Source organism: Dipteris shenzhenensis, chromosome 15 (assembly GCF_047967505.1).
Source record: "Dipteris shenzhenensis isolate YYH24624 ecotype China chromosome 15, Dip_SZ_1.0, whole genome shotgun sequence".
Lineage (NCBI taxonomy): Eukaryota > Viridiplantae > Streptophyta > Polypodiopsida > Gleicheniales > Dipteridaceae > Dipteris > Dipteris shenzhenensis.
Window position 1 is genome coordinate 7,611,920 of NC_141610.1, and position 20,400 is coordinate 7,632,319.

A 20,400-nucleotide genomic window follows, 5' to 3' on the forward strand; every position below is an offset into this window, starting at 1 on the left:
CGGGTCCCCTCGAGAGCTCTCATTTTTCTTCTTTCGCTTTGAGCTCTTATCTAGAACCCTCCCTCCTTGCCAGTTTGTGGTGCATACCTACATCCAGTAGGGTAACACGAGTATCCAGAGGAAACTGTCCAAGGGATCAGCACTACAAGAGGTCACTGAAGCTCACTCAGGAGCACACAACCAAAGAGAGTGCAAGGAAGTAGGATCAAAGTTTGTTCTCACCACAGAGCATCTAGGCAGTGGATTGCTGCAGGTTTTCAGATCTCTTGTGAAGCTTGACTTGACTCAGATTTTGCAATATATTCCGAGGCATGTTGTGAAGTACTCTCCCATTGTCTGTCTCTCTCTCTTAAGTTTGGTGTTTTGTGAGTGGACACATAGTCAAAAGGTTTTATCTACAGCATTTCCTTCTCCTCTCTACATTCTTCTGTGGCACACACCTTAACAATCTACTATATTTCGCAGTATGAGAAAACTAGCCAAAAAGGATGGGTTTCTAACACATTTCTCAGGATGCCTGAATGCCCGATTGAAAGAAATGTGAAATAATTCTTATTAAGAAATTGCATTATTATGTTGCAACAAGATAAAGTTAGCCACCTCAAGCAATAGGGTGCAATGCTAGAAGGCTTTGAGCTAACTGCAAGAGAATGGAACCTGTAAGGTTTTTAAGACAGGTAAATATGAGCTTTTGCTGCCGGATAAATCCTTTTGAGTGATACACTGTTCCATTTCTACGGACATTATCAAGATCACGGTAGACTTTAGCCTTATAAAGGGTGCATATTACATCCTGCTGTACAGACTCCATGTCTAACTTAAATACAAATATGCTCACAACTGAATACCCTATAGCATATATTCATAAAACTTGGCTGTGCCATTAACGAGCTGCCAATTCTGAATAAAAACCTCTGTTGGTCCCATGGCCTGTTTGGCTCTGTTAAGTCAGTACCTACCTCCCCTCTATCTGGTTGTCTCAATATCTGTACAAAGTCAATTACACCAAAATCAGATCAATGTTTAACATCAAGTCTTGCCAGAGAGAGCTTCTCTTCAGACCCTAAGATGATGACAAGAGAGAGACATTCCAATCAACCAGAAGCAAAAGCACTCTCTAACAACCTGGACTGAGCAATAGCACTGCAGGGTTCTCCTACAAAGAGGTTACTCCAATTGAACTTGGAACCATTGAATTGTGCCTGAACCATCCCCGATGTCAAGCTCACACACGGACTCTACAAGATACGTCACAGCCTCATCAAGGCTAGGATAACTGGCTAAATCTGCAGGCAAGATGTCCCCAGGCCAATCCTCAAGCAAGCTTTTCAATCTAGCTCGCAACTCATCCAAACTGACAAACACTTCGTCTTGCCCAGGTTCAATAAGAACATAATCTTCAGCTTCTTTGTAAAGTGCAGATCTTGCTCCAAACTTGGCAAAAAGCTGCACTTAAAAGACAGACTTTATGTAAGAGAACTGCAACCCAAAACCGCACCTCCATTGGACAAAACAGAATCTTGCAAATTGACCTTTTCTATCTCATAATCATCACATTTAGTTATGTATAAACAGGTGGGCTAGCCTTAAAGTGATTTTGAAAAGTATGAAGCAGAATATGAAATTGGCAATGACCCTTCATCACTAAAATGCATCTATAGCAAGAGCAGATACCAATTAATGGAAGACAAGGTTGCTATATCTCAGTGAAAAGATAAGTTCTACAAAAGCTCGGAAAGGCTTAGCCCTCCATGCATGAAAATTGAACCCTTTAGTACCTTGTCAGAATTAAAACACAGATTCAAAATTCTCTGTGAAATGGACTGCAGTTATACACAGAATGCTCGACACAGGTCCACCTTGCTGCCTATGCATACACATTCACCAGAAACTTTTTCAAACAGAAAAAGATACCATTCACCTGTTCATGTCATTTCTATGCTATGTCAGACAGCCCATCACCTCCTGAGATCTTTTGTCTTGCCTTTTCACTTGTCGAGGTTTCTCTGTCTGTGCAGCTCTATATGGATGATACAGGGAAGGCTTGTTGCATGCAATGTACATGCAACAGGCAGATTTGCAGACTGCGGTTTTTCCTCAGTTTTCGCCTCCCTGGTTTTGAAAAAGATTCACTGATTGGAAGGTTTATAAACCAGATCCGACCACCAATTCAAGAATGAAAATTAACCTCTTTGACATGGACATATAAGAGATGTTATATGATAGAGTAGCTATATCTCACTTTCAAATCAATTCAAGAAGATTCAAAAACTGTTGTGACACTCACAATGTTTGACAAACGAAAGTCTATATGGATTAAACTCCAGCCCTTTGAACTTACCAATGCACCGGCAGCAAGTCGTTCAGATCCTCCAACCTCATCTCTTCCAGTTTATATTGATTTTGCTTGATGGCAATCACAATTACAACTACAGTAAAGAGTAACATCTCATGCATTTTTTTTGGATGCTTGACGATTCAACCAGCTTTATGATAAGGCCAGCCTTTTCACTTTCCCGGCAGTGAGATGGAAGTATCCCGGACATGCTATAGCCAGTAATGGAGTTAATGTGGCCCTCTATGTCTGCAAACCGCCATAGCATATAAGAATCTTTGAGCTTGCATTTTTTCTAGAGGGGACTTGTAAGGCACATGTCAGCTCGGCAAGAGCTTCAGCATGTCAATCCAATTTTTTCTCCGCAACAAGCTATGCAACTTGAAGTTCCTCTCAAGGAAAGATAATTGAAAGATGCCATCAACGCATGTGGGAAATGGAAAATTCCAGGTTGGGATGGTTTTTCTTCAGTATTGGGAGGTCATCCACATTACTCTATAGATGCCAGCCAATTGGAAGAAAGGATTGGTCAAATTATTCCCCAAAAAACATTTGTGTGAGTCTTTTGCAGATTAGAGACCCTTAGCCTCATGCCTGTCATCTATAATCTGGTTGCTGCGATGGTAACGGCTTGCATCTATAAGCTGGTTGCTAAGATGATAATGGCTTTTTGCATGAAGGATTTCCCTGTACCTATGGGGACTCAGACATTCTGGTTCTAGTCACAATTACTCAGTGCAGGTTTACTTGCTGACACAAGTTAGGTTCCGGTTACAGCTACCACTCCTCCACCACCTAAAGATAAGGAGGAGACCTCTCTTGTTCTGGACCTCGCCCCTATCGTCGGGGCTTCTCAGGTTCCAGTTCTGATTGTGACTAGTGATGCTTCCGTCTCTTCTCATGTTGCAGCCGGAGTTTCTCTAGATTCAGTCTTGGATAAGGCCAAGTTTGGTGTCATTGCAGATCTTCCTCATGGTCTTGGTCCCTTATCTGAGGAGCTCCTTCCCTCGACTACTCTTCGATCCCCATCCATTGATAGAGGGAAGGGGGTCTTCACCCTTTCTGAGTATGGGGATTCTATGCACTCTGGCACCAAGCTTGTTTCATAGGAACTATTTTTATTCCTTGGAGGATTTTGGTGATGAGGAGTTTGTGCCCTCTACTTTTGGTGAGCCAGTTATTGGTATTCCTTTTGACAGTGCATCTCCTTCTTCACGCGTGGGGACTCTGTCCCCTGTGGATTTCCCTCCTCTTTCTAGATCTTATGGCAGGAGGTCTCCTTCCCAGTTTCCACCACTAGGTCGGGTAAGGTGTTTCACCATGCTTTTTCCCACCCATGAGGATTGTCAATTGGAACATATACGGCCTACCACAAGCAGGTAATCAGCTCCATCCAAGTGTCACAAGGGATCTATTGAAATTCTTCTTTTTTAGGAACAAAAATTGGATGCTAAGGATTGTGCATAGTGAGGTGAACTACATTCTGGTCACACTTTTTGGTCGCTTGTTTCGGGCTCTAGGGGAGGAAATTGTATTTCAGTTCACCCTTTTAATTGGGGGGACATAAGGTTGGCTACCTCGAACTTTACGCTCTCAACAATAGAGGGGCTCATGTCCTTTTGTGGAAGGAGCTTCTCTCTTGGGTCCCTATTGCAAATTCATGGGTCATTGGAGGTGACTTCAATATGGTGGAGTTGCCTTCTAATAAGAAGGGGGGTAGAAAGGGTGGCAATCACTCTCTAGAGAGAGCAGCCTTGGATGCCTTCCATTTTTGGCCAGTGGCAGAAATCTCACACTCAAGCACAGTCATTTTCATATTCGTGGTCGAACAAGAGAAAGTATTCATGCACACATTGATAGGTTTTATGATGATGTTTGGGCATTGGATACAAGCATTAGTAGGCTGTTTTTGCTAATCCCTCTCTAGGGCTGCCAACTATAGGCGAATAGCAACATCCTTTCTGAGAACCTCACACCTCCTCGTACTAGCGATCAAACAATAGAAATCAATAATATCAGAAAGGGCTGCTGCCACAAATGAAGGACAGGGCACTTCCCCTTGCATGTGAGAAACCCAAATCTACAAAGTTGTCTCTGTGAGATCCTCCTCTGCATAAAAGGCATCTAGAATCCTAATATTGGCAGAGCGTCCTGTCAAGTGAGGCTCAAAAACCATCAAAACCATCGGAAAATGATATGAGGTGGCAACTCCTAGAGCAATGCATACCGAGCCATGTCTGGATTCACAAGCGACTTGTTGTAGCAAGGGCTTACCGGCAAATACCATTAAATCAGAGAGCAGAGTATGCCTATAATGCACTAGAGTCATTTTGGACTCATATGGGAGGTGAGTCAATAAACACTATTCTCTACTCTGGGCCCAAGAAAGAGAATGATAATGTTTTGCAAATGATTGACTCAGACAGGGTTTTGCGGTTAGGTCTTGATGCCATCTTGTGTATAGCTTCTGATTTTTATGCCTCCGTACTCTCAGCAAATCCTAACACAGTGGCTAGAGATGATGCTAGATATGCTATATGGCAATGTATTCCCATGTCGGTGAATTACGAATTACACACTCTTCACTTAGGAGGGTAATGTTTAGACCAATAGAAGAAGCTGCGAGAACATAAGATTGATAAACGTAATAGAACCAATAGAACGTAACAGTAGCACGCTTAAGGCTTGAAGCAAGATTGATGGCATAGGCATCAGCTATGGCAAATTTGAGGACAGAATCCACGTCCACGTAGGTTGCTTGTTGCAGCAATCTCCAAGCACAAAAAATCCATTGCAAGAATCTCCACGTAGCTTGATAGCTTGTCGGTAGAGGACGTCGCTATGAAGATCCACAATAATACGTTCTGGGGCTAGCAAGTCTGGATGTCGGAGCTAATGGAAGTAATCATAGCACAGACACAGCTCAATCATATACGTTTCCCAATCAAAAAAGATTTTTGAATTTCACCAAGATATAGGCAGCTACATGAATAGAAAAACATCAGCTTGCTGGGATTTTCTTACGATTAGAAACCGATTGAGGAATAGGAGTTCCCAGAAATCTGCGGGCTGTTCTGAATAGGCCACAAAAGAAAGACAGTGTCGCTCAGTTGCAACAAGAATGCCGCTAAGGTGTAGACATACTCAAAGGAATCACTGAGGATCTGTTTTTGTCCCTGTCGCATCACACAGAGCAAGGAACTGGCAGCTAGTTGGACTGTTTTTCCCCTTGAGGACTCAGGAAAGCAATGGCCCCATCCTCAGCAAAGATAGGATTAAACAAATGGTTCGCTTAGGTCTGGCAGCGATTCTTTCGATGGGGGATTTTCTTCAGCGTAGTTCCGAAGCTGAGTGAGGGAGCCGCTGCCTTTGACTAAGAAAAGTCACTCAGTTACAAATCAAGAGATTGCGAAGTTGCCATAACCACTTTTCTCTCAGCCCCTGCTCTTGGAGCAAGACGTCCTATTGCAGGTCCACAACAGTCTGTAAGGTAGGGCAGAATTGCCTACAGGCTTTGCACAGCAGCAAAGACATTGCCTCACTCAGAGACTTCTTCTTCACACAAAATCTCTCTCTCTCTCTCTCTCTCTCTCTCTCTATATATATATATATATATATATATATATATATATATATTGCTCCTTCTTCAAATCGCATATGGTCAATGATGCCATTGACAGATTGGAACATGGAAAGGCTTTGGATCATGATGGATTAGCGGGAGAGCACTTCATGTACGCACGGGACATTGTGGCACCGCTTCTTGTGCATGTGTTTAATAGAGCAGTTTGTGAAGGATTCCCCCCTAGTTGGACAGAGCATATCATTGTACCGCTCTTTAAGAGTGGAGATCCGATGATGCCCAACAATTACAGGACTATCATGATTGCCCACTGCTTGGCCAAGATATATGGATCCATCTTGGAAAAGGAGTTGAGCAGATGGGCAGCAACGCATGGACACAGAGCGGTAGGACAGGCAGGTTTCAGGCGAGGTTATACCACTTTGGATCACATCCTGACTCTCCGGGCACTCATAGAGGAAGGCAAACATCATCATAAAAGGATATATTGTTGCTTTGTAGACTTCCGCAAAGCATTTGACACAATCCCACGGACCAGGCTGATGGAAAGACTACAGGATATTGGAGTACCACATGAGATGCAGTGGGGGATATATGCCTTGTACGAGACAGTGATGGGCTGAGTTAGAACACCTAGAGGGCTGTCAGATGCAGTTATGAGTACTATTGGCGTGAAGCAGGGGTGCCCTCTCTCTCCCACACTATTTGGCATATACATTGATGAGCTCTCAAAGTATATCAACAGGATAGGAGGACCCGGAGCCAGCCTAGCAGGAGTGTTGATACCCATACTGCTCTATGCAGATGATGTAGTTTTGATTGCAGATTCTCCGGAGGGATTACAAAGACATTTAGATGCGCTACAGGCTTTTTGTGAGGACAAGGATCTAACAGTAAACCTTGGGAAAACCAAGGTGATGGTATTTAATACTACACAGGCTTTGGTGACGCGCTCAGCACAACAGTTCACTTTCAAAGGTGAGACAATAGAGCAGGTACGATCTTATGTGTACCTCCGGGTGATCTTTTCTGGTCCACAATTTTCACTGAGAGCCGCGATTGATGCCAGATTGGATAGAGGCTATGCAGCTTTGGGGGCACTAGAGAGACAGTGTGCACATGTACAGTTTCAAGAGCCACGCACAAAATTATGGTTGTTTGAGACATTGGTGGTGCCCACATTATTTTACGGTGCAGCTATATGGGGCCCCAGTGTAGGGGGTGCAACTGAGTGGAGGAGATTGGAAAGGCCATTAGTGACATTGATTGCCCGCATGATCCAGAGCAAGCCATCTGTACCACATCCGATAATACCAGCTGAATTAGCAGCTGCTCCACTAGTGACTGAGGCTCTGTTCCAGGCAGTAACTTGCATACATAGATTGTAGGATCTACCTGGCTCCAGATATGCACGGTTGGCTATGATATCATCCAGGCAGCTAGCAGAGGAGGGTCGAACATGGTGCTGGTATGCTCAGCTACAGAGATGGTTTGTAGAGCATGAGTTGACAATGGATGCACTCCCACCCTTTCAATACAGTTCTTAGCTAGTTTTATGCCCTCCCCGCCATCAGAAACCCCTGGCGCCACCACCACCTTATCACACATAGGCAGATTGCCACACTCTAGTGGTGTGATTTTGGACCGAGCCATCGCCATATCCAGGTCACGGAGGCCCAAGCTCCCAAGACCCCGTGCCCGGCCACCATATCTTCATCGGATCCATGCCATCATTGCCAAACACAGGAAACGTGTGGCACCAAGTTATGAGATCCTAGAGCTGCCCATGATTGGGATTTTTGACATAAAAAGAGTGCAACCCTTTTATTGATTAGCTTTCTGCCTATGCTGATCAATTGGTACTTTTAGTAAATACTTGCTTGGTATTTCATTAGTTTTGGGTCACTTGCAGTCCCTCTGACTGTAAGTACCTTTAGTAGCTCTCAGCCTTCAGCTTATTTATTTTGTTGTTCTCTTTGATGAAACAACACTAGCAGATGTATCAACTGTTTTAGTCTCATAGGCCCTTTGGCCTTTTAGAGACGTTAATATATATCTATCTATCCATCTATCTATCTATCTCACTCTCTCTCTCTCTCTCTCTCTCTCTCTCTCTCTCTCTCTCGTGCACGCTTTCTCTAAGAAAGTACAGCAGAAGGAACCATAGTAATTTCTGATACCATGTTAAACATTTAGGAAGAGAGCTACAAAGAAACTTGGAATGAGAGATGCCACTATTGTTCACAAAGAGAATACAAGTCACATAGACGTGTCACACACTTTGTAGTTAGCTACCCCTAGCATCCTTAACCCAAATGCCTGTACACGCAGCCCAAAGCCACTGCAAATAGCTCACATGAGTTGTGAAGTAGGCCAACACCAGCCCCTTCACAAGCCCGTACAAACTGTACGGAAAACTTATGCATAAGGATCAGCTTTGACACGCGAGCCACGGGAGAACCTTCAGCTGCAGCCAAAAGTACCGTGTGCCACCTTTGGGAGTCCGTACAATAATCCGTGCACAGTCTTCATCTCTAGCAGCAAATGAACGAATCGTACGGCAGTCCGTACGACCAGCCAGCGAGTCCGTACCAATAACGACCGGGAGCTCCGTTCAACTGCACGCAGGCATTAATCACGCTCCGTACCGTCGTACGGTTCCCGGCTTCCCTTGTCTAGCCGCACACATCCACCCGTGAGATCCCGTCGTCCCGTACGTGATTCTCCGCACTATTTCTTGCCCAAGGCCTTCCAAAGCCTTCCTTTCCAAAAAGGATTGCATGGGCATACCACGTGGCAGCCCATGCATTCCAAGAGCTTTCATTTGCCCCTAGGCCCCCACTGGCGGGGCCTTTTTTAAAACTCCACCACTGAACAACCTCTATCCTAAGGTACTTTGGGACCCTCTTGGCCTTAGACCTTGGCACAATTGCTAGGGGTTCTAGCACATCAAGCAATCCTTGACCACACTCCTTGTTTTCCGAGGGTCCTGCCCACATGCAGTCCAACATGCGCCCTCGTGACATACCCCTCTTTTGAAACATTGCAAGCATCCTCGATTGCATTCTGAAATACATGTGAATATACCATCATTAAGCATGTATCACAAACTGGCATAGCATGTATATGATTGTTCAGAGCCCAGGGTAGCAATCCATATACACTCCAAAGACCTCATAGTGACTAGTATCATAGAGGTCCCAAGGCAGATGAATTGTCAGCAAGCAGTACAGGGCAGGCACAGCTGCTCCAAAACTGCTCAACTGAGCTGCTCCACTGGATGATGAAAAGAGGGCCGAGGGGGGGACCTATCTATAGCACCCAGCCTCTCTCTAGTCGGGTAGGGCAGGCTGGCCGACCAGCCTGTAAACTGGCCGACCCAACAGCCTACATGGCCGACTCAAGAGAGGGTGGGCCAACCCACCTCTGCCCTATAAAAGGGCCTGGTAGCAGCCCTCCAAGGGGCTGCTCAGGGTCGACTCTCTGGGCGCCACCAAGGCCGACTGCCCCGCCTCCACACTGCCCTACAGAGGGCTCAAGGACAGCCCTAAAGGAAGCCTCTCCTCCTGCCCCTCAGCCCTGACCAAGCTGCCACTGCCTGCAGCCCTACAGGAGCCTGCCCTACACCAAACATGACAGACACATGGTGACCAACCTACCCTAGACTACCCTCACGGGGGGGAGGCGGCGCACACAACATATGCCCTTACTCTCTGCGCTAGCCTCGCTCACTAGGCGGGCACACCCACAAGCGAGGCCCTCTCGGCCCTCTCTCTCTAGGTGACATTAGGAGATGTTGACCTCCAACATTAGGATCCCCATAGACAGGCGACTACTAATCCAAAACGGTCTGGACACTCCTACACCAGAGAGGCAACCTTAGTGTGATCAACTTATTTAGTGGGACTCAGCTGGACATTTATAGGACCTGGGTCTTCTCTCCCACTCCGACGACAAGGAGTTACTACCATGATAATTTTATCCAATCCTCGGGGCCTCAATAAGCATCATAGGTACTGGAGGACCCATCTTTTACATTGCACATATCCTTGGAACAGCTTAGGTTTCTCAACGTTAGCTCCTCATGAAGTTGGATGCTGCATGGAAACACCCTAAGAGCAACCAAAAGTCGCACCACACAGGGCCCATATTTCCAGTGCACCGTCTACTATGAGATCAAGGGTCAGATACCACTACGCTCACCAGAGATGTATTACTCATTCTGATTTTCAAAGTATACTGACCAACCAGGCTTGATGATCCCATTTCTCAGACTGACCCCCATCAGGACACATGACTATTTCACGATCCCACAGTCCCCACACTTCTGGTATAGAGAGATGGATAATCTAGACACACACAGCATCCACCACCTGACACAGGCTCTTACATCTCTGAAAGAGAACAGATATAGTAACCCACGTTGGGTCATAACTACACGCTTTGCTCCTACTCCAAATGCTGGCTTCAATGCAGGACCAAGCTTGTTCCTTTGCCTATGCAAGGTACCCTTGAGCTCATTAGGGTAGCTCTCCCTGCATTCCAACACATGGCCATATCCAAGGAGCAAATCTCCGCATTCTTCAAACCAGCCTCTCTCCACAGTCCGAGATGAAGCAAGACATTAATCACGCCCGATATTGACAAGCAGAGGCCCCACCTTTCTTGACAAGGTAGCCACAAGGATATTGCTTCCAAAGGCACCTCTGCCCTGGCACACACAACATCACACTGCATAGGTTTACCGGGAGAAGTGTCTATGCTCTCCCTTGCAGACTTTCCATCATGAATCTCTGTCATATTCATAGATAAACCTTCATAAGATCTAGAATACATCCAATCTTACAAATTAAATTTGTTAATAGAAGAACAAAGGAAATATGGGAAGACAAAATTATGAGTAAATGATAAAAATACAAAATAAAAAAATCTTGGTAAGCAAAGCTACACTTATGTTCTCATCAATAGGTTCATCTATGTGTCGGGTTCTCCCCTCTGTCTGAATCCTTTCTCCACAGTCTTTCTCAGGGCCAACTACTCAGTATTTGCCTATATTTTATGGGACGAATTATGACAGCACCTATGCTGCATGCATGGTGACAGTAGCCGTTGGAGCAAATAAAATCAACTCCTTTGTTTTCCTTGGCAGGGGTTTTTATTATGCTGATTGTGTCCATGCGTTGACAGTTTATCAGCTGGTTAATATGGCAGGAGTCCATGGAGGTGGTTATTTTGCTTATGTCATGCCTTGGGACCCTGACACGGCCCAGAGTCTCATGCATTATTGTCCTGTATGGGTCACCCTAAAAGCCTTGCCAGTACCTCTTCTGCACATATCTTCTATTGCAGCTCTTTTAGGGATACTGTTGCATCTTCCGAAGCGGGATTTTTTGGTCTTCAGCAGAGATATCCGAATTTGCATTTTGTGGGATATGGGGCAACCCATACCTTCATGTTTAGATATTGATTATGGTTTGGAGCATCCTTTTCGAATTCCTTTATCTTTTGCTTCCTTTCCAAATGCATGTTACAAGTGTCATAAGCTTGGTCATTTTGCTCGGACTTGCCCCTTACACTCAGGTCCATCTGCCAATGTTAAGGGCTCTTCGTCCATACCTTGGGTTTCTTCTCCTCTTGAGTCAGATAAAGTGCAGCAGCCGAAGAATAAAAAAGAATGGAAACGAGTCCACCCTCAAGGAAACCGGTTCATCTCATTGTCTCCTTCGATTCCTTTGTCGAACCCGTTCCAGGCTCTTTCGGTGCTTGCATAAACGACGAAGGAGATCCAGTTGCATAGACGTTGAAGGAAAACTGCCAAAATTGAATCTCTGAGTCTTTTTCTGCTGAGCGGATGTACAAAAGTGAGCAAGCCACTTTAGTTTGCCAGAACACTGTTGTCGAACAGATTGGACTGCAGCAGGAGACTGGAAAGTAAACCGTGCCTCTGGAACGACCTTGACAGGAGCGGGTAGATCAACTGGGTTGGAGGCTGGAGATGAAAATACAGAAGGAGCGTCGGTGACAGGACTGAGCGTTACGACAGGGTGGGTTGGAGACGAAGTTACAGAAGTGAAATGAAATGAGGAAGGGCTAGGCGGAAACACAGGCTGAGAGAAATCAGGCTTGGCTTGAGACGAAGGTCAAGACGGAAAAGGCAATGACGGCGCAAAGGCATCCTACTCCATCTCGAAGCCACACACACATTTTCTTTTGGTGAAATCCATTGGCATTATATTACAAAGAAAAGTTCCAACGAAAGGGACAACCAGCTACAAACATCAGAAGATGTCATTGTATGACAAGAAGGCAGGATAATCTATATGACGAGCATGTAGACAATCATAAAGTGATTGTCGTAGAGACAACACACAAGCACATACACACACACACACACACACACACAAACACGCACACATGCACACACACACAGGTTGCAAAGGGTATGATCGTGAATGGTAGCAACGTTTTCACTTTTCACATTCCTTACATTTTATTTTTGTTATACACCTTTGAGGATGTAGACAATCATAAAGTTACTAGCATGTAGACAATCATAAAGTGATTGTCATAGAGAGACCACACAAGCACATACACACACACACACACTCACACGCACACACACACACACACAATGCACACACACACACAAACATAGAGGTTGCAATGGGTATGATCGTGAATGGTAGCAACATTTTCACTTTTCGCGTTCCTAACATTTTATTTTTGTCATACACCTTTGAGGATACTTTGGCCTCTGTATATTAATTGTGTGTGCATTCAGTCTAAAATATCTACCTATAACCTCTCTCTCTCTCTCTCTCTCTCTCTCTCTCTCTCACACTTTTTTTGGGGAAATCCATTTGTCTTTATATTACATAAAACAGTCCCAAGAAAAGGGACAGCCGGTTACAAATCTTCAAAAGATATCATTATATGACAATAATATCTTTCGAATTGTCATATAATCTCTCTCTCTCTCTCTCTATCTCTCTTTTTTCTCTCTCTCTCTGCGTGGGATTCACACACACTTTTTTTTTTTGTAAAACCAAGATACTTATATTATAAAACATTCATTTACATCCAGGCCATGCTCAAAATAGAGCTACAGCCCTATCCATCAGAAGCAGTAAAAGAAAAGTTGAATACAAGAAACATCCAAATCTTCCTCATGTAAGGCATCATATAAAGACTGCCTTAATGAGGCTCTGAAAAACTCATAAGGATGCTGAAGAGGAGAATTCAGGTATGCTTGAATGCGCTGCAGCCAGAGGGTCCATAAGGCCCAGTATCTGATCCAGTGGAAGAAGAGAGAATACTGTGACAAAGAAGCTGATAGTTTGCCATACATCCAGAAAAACCTGTAGAATCTGTGTGCTGGAAATCTGAGAGATAAAAAATAGGAGATTCTATCTAGAAGGTCTCTGGAATATGAGCAAAACCACAATAAATGCGGAATACTCTCCGATGCAAGGTGACATCTTGGACAAAGAGGTGAAGCTATTCGTCGTTTAGCCAATTTCACTCCCACTGGGAGAATACCAACAATACATCTCCATAAGAATAGTCTTTGCTTCAATGGCATTTTCAACTTCCATATCATTTGCAATCTTCCTTTCCACCAGGCTGATGATTTGTTCAGATGCCATAAAGAATTAGCATGATGGGCAATCCAAGGAGGAGGTAAAATTAATCTATAAGCCTGTATAGATGTCAATGACTGCAAAGGCTTAGAAGAAATGCTTGAACTTGAAGACTGAAGGTGCCAATCTTGAAGCCTGTCACTGCCATTCAATGTCGGAATCGGAACCAGAGGAAGTAGGAGATCAGCAATAGCTTTCCAAATAGATCTATGATGCATTGCCAGGTTGTATTGTCTACATGCTGCTGGAAAAAGGAGAAGATTTCCTTGCATATCTACAACATCATCAATGAACCGAATACCCATTTTCATAAGATTGTAAGCTCTAATGGGTTGTTGAACAGCAAGGGGAGAGGAAAACACAGCACTCCAATGAATACTCTCCAATCTGAGTGATGAAGCTAGAGAAGCAGGATGAGGAGACCATTTGATGTGAGAGAGAACTTGCTTCCAATCCTGAATCAAGGAATTGGAAAATGGACAAGCAGGGATTTTACCTTGAAATTTTCCAAGTACTACTTCCGATGGATCTACTATCCAATGTCCATAAGCTTGTGTGCGCATCTGACCACACAAAATTGCTAGCATAATAGACCAAGGCTGCTCTTGTTGAAAGAATGTTTTGAGCATAGTGATCTTTCTTGCCAACACATGATATTTGATGTTTATTATATTCAAACCACCATGCATTCTGGGTGAGCAAAGCAAGTCCATTTTGAGCAACCGTAAAGCTTTTTTATGAAGCTTGGTTTTCCAAAAAATCTCCATGGCTTGAGACATAAAGGATGAGAGATCTCGAGATGACCAATGTAATAGAGGAAGGTAGAACTGGACATAAGCTAGAACAATAGACTGGACAATTCGAAGCCGTACATGCAGAGGCCATGTGGAAATCTTCCAATATTGTAATTTGTCCTGAATTTTGTTGAATACCCATAACATTTGTTGCTTATTACTGATTTTCCAGCCAATAGGATAACCCAAATGTCTGACTATATTTTCCGGTTGAATAATCTGGCCTGGCCACAGAATAGCATGCCAATCACAAAGCTTGAGAGGCATGAGTTTTGATTTCTGAAAATTAATTTTAAGACCAGCTGCCAACCCAAAATCTGAAAGGGTATTCATCAATAGTCGAATCTCCAATGGGCTGTTCTTTAGCATGAAAAATGAATCATCTGCATAGGCCTGCGCTATGAAGGGTCGTGAACCAGAAATCTGAAGCCCCTCTAGCTGTCCAGTATCAACCATGTGATCCATATAAAGAAGCAATGGATGTGAAGCGATGGCATAAAGCAAGGCACTGAGAGGACATCCTTGTCGAACCGAACGTTCGAGAGTCCAAGACTCAGACAAATGTTTCCCTATAAAGCATTGTGCAGTAGAATTTGAATAAAGCCAATATATGACATTAGATAGCTTTGGCCCAAAACCAAGTTTTTGCATGATTTGAGAGACATAATCCCACTGTACTGTATCAAACGCCTTTGCCACATCCACCTGCATGACCAACACATCTTGATCTGAATATTTAGCATATTCCATTGCAATAAGAGTGTTAGTGATATTGTCATGTATATGCCGTCTTGGAACAAAACCATATTGCCTGGGATGAAGTCCATCATGAAGGATATCCTTTATCCGATGAACTAACATTTTGGCAATCAGTTTGTATATCACCGGCATCAAAGTAATTGGTCTCCAGTCATCCATAGTCTCACAAAGAATCTTTTTGGGCACAAGCCTCACCAGACCATGCTTCCAAGCTGAGGGAAGATGTTGGTGCTGCCATGCTGCATTAATAAACTGCAGAACTGGACCCTTCATTTCTTGCCAAAAGGCTTCAAAAAATTCAACCGTCAGACCATCCCAGCCAGGGGATTTATGTTTACCCAAATGCTTAAGGACTTCCTCCAGTTCATCATCTGAAAAAGACATTTCCAGCATTAAGGCTTTTTGCGAGGAGACAATGGGAGAAACAAGCTCAGTAAATCTGTTACGAGCCAATGCAACCTGAGGTGCAGAAGAAGAAGGCTGAGAATACAGGAGCTGAAAGTGATCCAGACATTGTTTTTCAAGCTGAGAGAGAGATTGGGTCCAGAGACCATCTGATTTCCTTACCCTCATGATAGATTGGCTTTGCCTATGTGCATGTAAGTTCCGGAAAAAAGATTTAGAGGAACAGCCCTTATCTAGCATGGGTTTAACTCTGGCCCTAATCTGCCATTTAGACAGCTTGCGTTTGTCATTGGCATCAATTATAGAGGAGGCACAAGATAATAAATGCTGTTCAGAATCAGATAGAGATCTTTGATGACTAATCTGTACAAGATACTGCTTGTATGATTTTGCCCACTGGATATGCTGTCTAGTTTCTGCCAAGTACCATCTTCCATATTCCTTGATGACATTTTGAATACGATTTATGAAAGAGATCCAAGCAAATTCCAGATCCTCCTGAGCATGGGATAGCAATGGCCTGCAAGCCAATCTGATCATATGCTGAAATTTTTCATGAGAAAGATAGAATTGATTAACCTGTAAATTTCTGACTGAGGAGAGCTGCAAGTCATCCAGAGGCATACCAAAAGAAAGGGTGAGCCAAAGTGGAGTGTGATCAGATAGTTGTTGTGAATAATCAGTCCACATCTGACATGTATATTCATCATATTGCTGAGCATGAATGAGATAAAATCTATCAAGCCTGGCCCAATAATCTGTGAAAGCATTATGATGATATGTAAATCCCATCACTGAAGGATGAGTTGCTGTCCATAAATCTGCAAATCGAAGTGATGATGTCATGTGTTCCCATTGCTGGATTTCAGAGGGCAGCATATGTGAATTATGCGTGGTATTGTCCTTCCAGTGAGGAGAATTGTTGAAATCCCCACAAAGTAGAGCATTAGAGGACCAAGGATATTGCTTTATGGAATTCCACATTTGAGCTCTGGAAGCTGAATTTTGAGAGGCATACAAAGATCCTATTTCAAAAATCTCTCCATTGATCATACATTGAATAATCATCCATCTTCCACCTAGATCATTATGTGCTATCAAGGGTTGCAGATCATGTCTGGCTAAAATGCACAGCCCAGAGAATTGTTTCGATCCTGAATAGAATATATCATATCCTGAAAAAAACCCATGCTGTCCAGCAAAACACTCACACGCACACGCACATACACACACACACACACACACACACAAGCTCTAGACTAAATGCAAAAAGGTGCATTTGAATATGAGACAATTCTTACTGCACTGGTGCAAATAGAAGTTCTGTATGGATGTCAAGCTTACCCTAAGTCTCCCCAGAGAATATTGGAAGAGGGTGAATCAATGCTAACAAAAGATTCATCACAGAGGAACTAGGACTAAAGGTACAAACCCCATATGCCATGCTTCTTGCCGAAACACATATGCTACTATTGGAAGGGGGAATGTAATGCAAGCACCTCCACTACGATTACATGAATCTACAAATGGATGCAAATAAACTACCTTACAAGTCAATGGAAGAAACCAAATACAAAGGCCGGAACATGCCAGGGGTAGAATAAATGGACTATTGGGAAATGGATGCCTCTGCTCTTCCAGACAAAGACGTGGCAGAGAGCTTGTAACAGAGCAATTTCTAGACAACATATGACGGCAAGCAATGGCCTTTCACAAGAGAGATCAAGGCTGTGCTGACCCATGGTAGACGTAGCTGAAATATATGTCCCTCTTCAAAAGGCAGATGATATATGAGATGAGAACCAGGTTGATGCAGGATTGTGGAGAAAGACCCAGAGGGAGAGTCTTCCAGAAGCGCAAGACACGTGACTTCAAGGATAACCCACCACACCATGCTCACATACCATGCATATCACCACATCAGAGAAAAACACAAACTTAAGACACCCAGAGACCTAAATAGGCTTCTCAAACGACTATCCGAGCAAGTCGTTTCTTACATAGTGTATATTCTTAAACACTGCAAAGACGCAGGAGGGGACACCGGTAGGCTTAATTGGTCAAGGACATGCACAAACGTGTGATTGCCAGCTGCTCAGAGGTGCAACCTGTATTCCTTTATGGCCTCCAGCAGACATATGTCATCATATGCTCTCTCTCTCTCTCTCCCCCCCCCCCCCCAATTTTTGAGTAGATGCAGCATGTTGCTCATCTTGCCGTGGTTTAAGGACCTTTAAAGCGTATCAAGCAACACTTAATCAAACAAGGGATACACGGAGACTTGAAATTTTGAATATAGGCAAGACACTGAAGAGATTTAGACTTCCGAATAATGTGACCCATAGACTACAGCCTTGAGGCTTGCGATTAGTCTGCCAGATTCCTGAGCGTAACGCTTCTTGGCAAAGGCCAAAGGATTACCAGGATGGAGAAACGATCATGCGCTTGTGTAAGGTCATACCCTGATCACATTACCTTTGTCTAATTGTCAAACGGGATACTCAGTCAAAATAACCCACTATCCTTGCAATGATTAAATTGTTTTCTGGAAGTACTTCTCATACTTGACACCTACTTTACAGTATGAAATAAATGTCCAGAATGAGTACCGGTACAGGAACGGAAACAGAAGGTCTGCACGTCGTTTAACAATGAAATCCATACTAATCTTACAACAGTTGTTCATATTTGACCATCAGAAAATAAAATCAAGCATTTTGTTGCCATGCCTGCATTTTCCCGTCCATGACACTTGCAACAGAACTGCTTGACCCGTCAAGGTTCTCTGCGGCCGCTCTGTTTAACGCTAGCTGTTATCAATAGACCCACGGCTATAATGATTGGTAAGCCGATTATCAGTAAAGCTTCAACTAAATCAGGTCTTGTGATCCCTGGCAGGAACAAGCTACCATATTTGACGGTGATAGCACCAGCAATGCACCCAATAGAAAGCTTAATTAAGTAGCCCACATCTTCCTGATCAAAGGCAACGGTAAATTCTGTCAAAATTGATGCATTACGGATATCCTGAAGACGTTTATAGCAGTCCAGATGTTCAAAATGCCGACAAGGTTTGCTTGTACTTTGAGGTTTTTAAGGATACGTCGAGTCTACCTAAGGGATTCGTTCATTGTTGTTGAAGTATCGAGGTACAGTTTATACGTGAAAGTATCTCTCAAGTTGTGTTAGAACACTTCGGCTACATCTATATAACTATCTTTAACAAACAAACTATGTTACTATGTGCAAGCTTGCAACCTTTCCAAATTGAGTGTAAGCATGAATGATTGTAATCTTCCACTCGAACTTTCCAAAATTTCAAACTAGAGTGTCAGTATTAGCCGTAGAGTCTCAACGATGGGTAAACAAATACGTACGGCGGGGAGAAGATGACTTCGCGGGCTGATGGGAGAAGATGCACCGCGGGGCTTACCAACCCAATTTGAGGTGGAGGTGGAGGTGGAGGTGGGATTATTGTCATTGTTGGAAGGTATGCGTGCAAGGCAGAGCAAGTTGGAGGCGGAGAGAGGGCGATGGTGGTGGTGCTGATGGGCGTGGGAGGATGAGAATGCGAGCTTGTGAGGTAAAGACGCCATAGCCATCTCCTTCAAATTCCTTCAAAGTTCACACTACCCTTGTTGTTTACAAACTAGAGCGATGGTTCCTTCAAAGTTCACACTGCCAACCATCCCACCCTTGTTTACAAACTAGAGCCGCCCACGGTGGGTTAGACGAGAGCGGCAATCTTTGACCTTGGCGTACCTCCCCTAGTTTATAGACTAGCACTCAATACTACCATCATGGACGAGCAAGATTGCCACCCCGATGCATTCAATGCACCATGGGCAGCACACACCCTTAAGGAGCCATATCGCACGTACCGCTAGTCAAGCTCTTTAGAGCTCGCCACAAGTGCCCAACAAGTGGACACCAACAATAATGGGAGCGGTGGACTGTCATGGGTAGACCCTTTATGCATACACTGCCTCGCATAAAAAAATTTGAATTGCCCATTGTTGCGCACCCTCTTTACAATCTATCAGGTGGACATACCAAAAATTGCCAAGAAATAAGAAATGACCAGCCTACCCCCTTTACAGACTACCCAAAGCTAGGCAAGTTAACCAACCTACACGACTTGGAAGAAACAACCAATTGTCTCTGCCCATCATTGGGCAACCAAGCTTGGCTACCGATAGATTGGCTCGACGTAGGCACTCTGTGGAATCCCACATCAAAGGGCAAGGAAATGCTAGGGCATTGTATGTGTAATGGGTTGCCTGCCGCAATGTATTTCATGGCCTCCGATTGGTTAAAATGGCCGCTCGAACTTTGGCATCGCTTGGTGTGTAAATAGCCTCCTCACTCAATGTAGGCCTAAGGCCGGTGTCACAAATGGGCGCACACAAGTCCCCAAACAAGTGCTCAGTCAATGAAAAAATGTAAAATGAGTCGAGAGATAGATGTCCATTTCATGAGCGGGACGGAGGGCTTCTATGGAAAAGGTGACATGGCAGCTGACTCATGCCTGCATGTGAAGAAACCTTGGGCGGTGTCAAGAGCCCACCCAAGAAGTTGGGTGGATGGGGGGCCCCATTCGTGTTAGCTACAAATATGCATCGCAGGGACTTGAACTTGAGACCACTCCTCAAAAATTTTACAACCTTACCACTTACCAACATTAGTGTCACTTAGGCACCATACATTAGTGTAATTTAATGCTCACAGTTATTATACATAAGCATATTGTGTGAATTGATGATGGATGTCCTCCACCCTACTATTCAAAACAGCCCGGGCATCTATGCTCTCAATTTTCATGGGCACCAAATGTTTGTGAGTCCGGCTTAAAATTGCATTCCATGAGTATGAGCCCAACAACAC

General features: G+C 44.0%; 1 protein-coding gene across 7 annotated transcripts; it reads right to left on the reverse strand.

The window, feature by feature from the left end:
- Positions 1–690: 690 nt before the first annotated feature.
- LOC147893295 (protein CHLORORESPIRATORY REDUCTION 7, chloroplastic-like) lies at positions 691–19,144 on the reverse strand. 7 transcript variants are annotated; one of them, XM_087385985.1, is made up of 3 exons: positions 18,950–19,144; positions 1,126–1,446; positions 691–986 (listed from the first exon to the last, which is right to left on the reverse strand). In XM_087385985.1, the coding sequence occupies exons 1-2, from the start codon at positions 18,995–18,997 to the stop codon at positions 1,168–1,170; spliced, it is 327 nt and encodes a 108-aa protein (XP_087242111.1). In that variant the 5' UTR covers positions 18,998–19,144; the 3' UTR covers positions 691–986; positions 1,126–1,167. The 7 variants fall into 7 exon arrangements, with proteins under 7 accessions (XP_087242111.1, XP_087242109.1, XP_087242108.1 ...); XM_087385983.1 differs by having other exon boundaries at positions 1,161–1,446; positions 18,894–19,144; XM_087385982.1 differs by having other exon boundaries at positions 18,894–19,144.
- Positions 19,145–20,400: the final 1,256 nt, after the last annotated feature.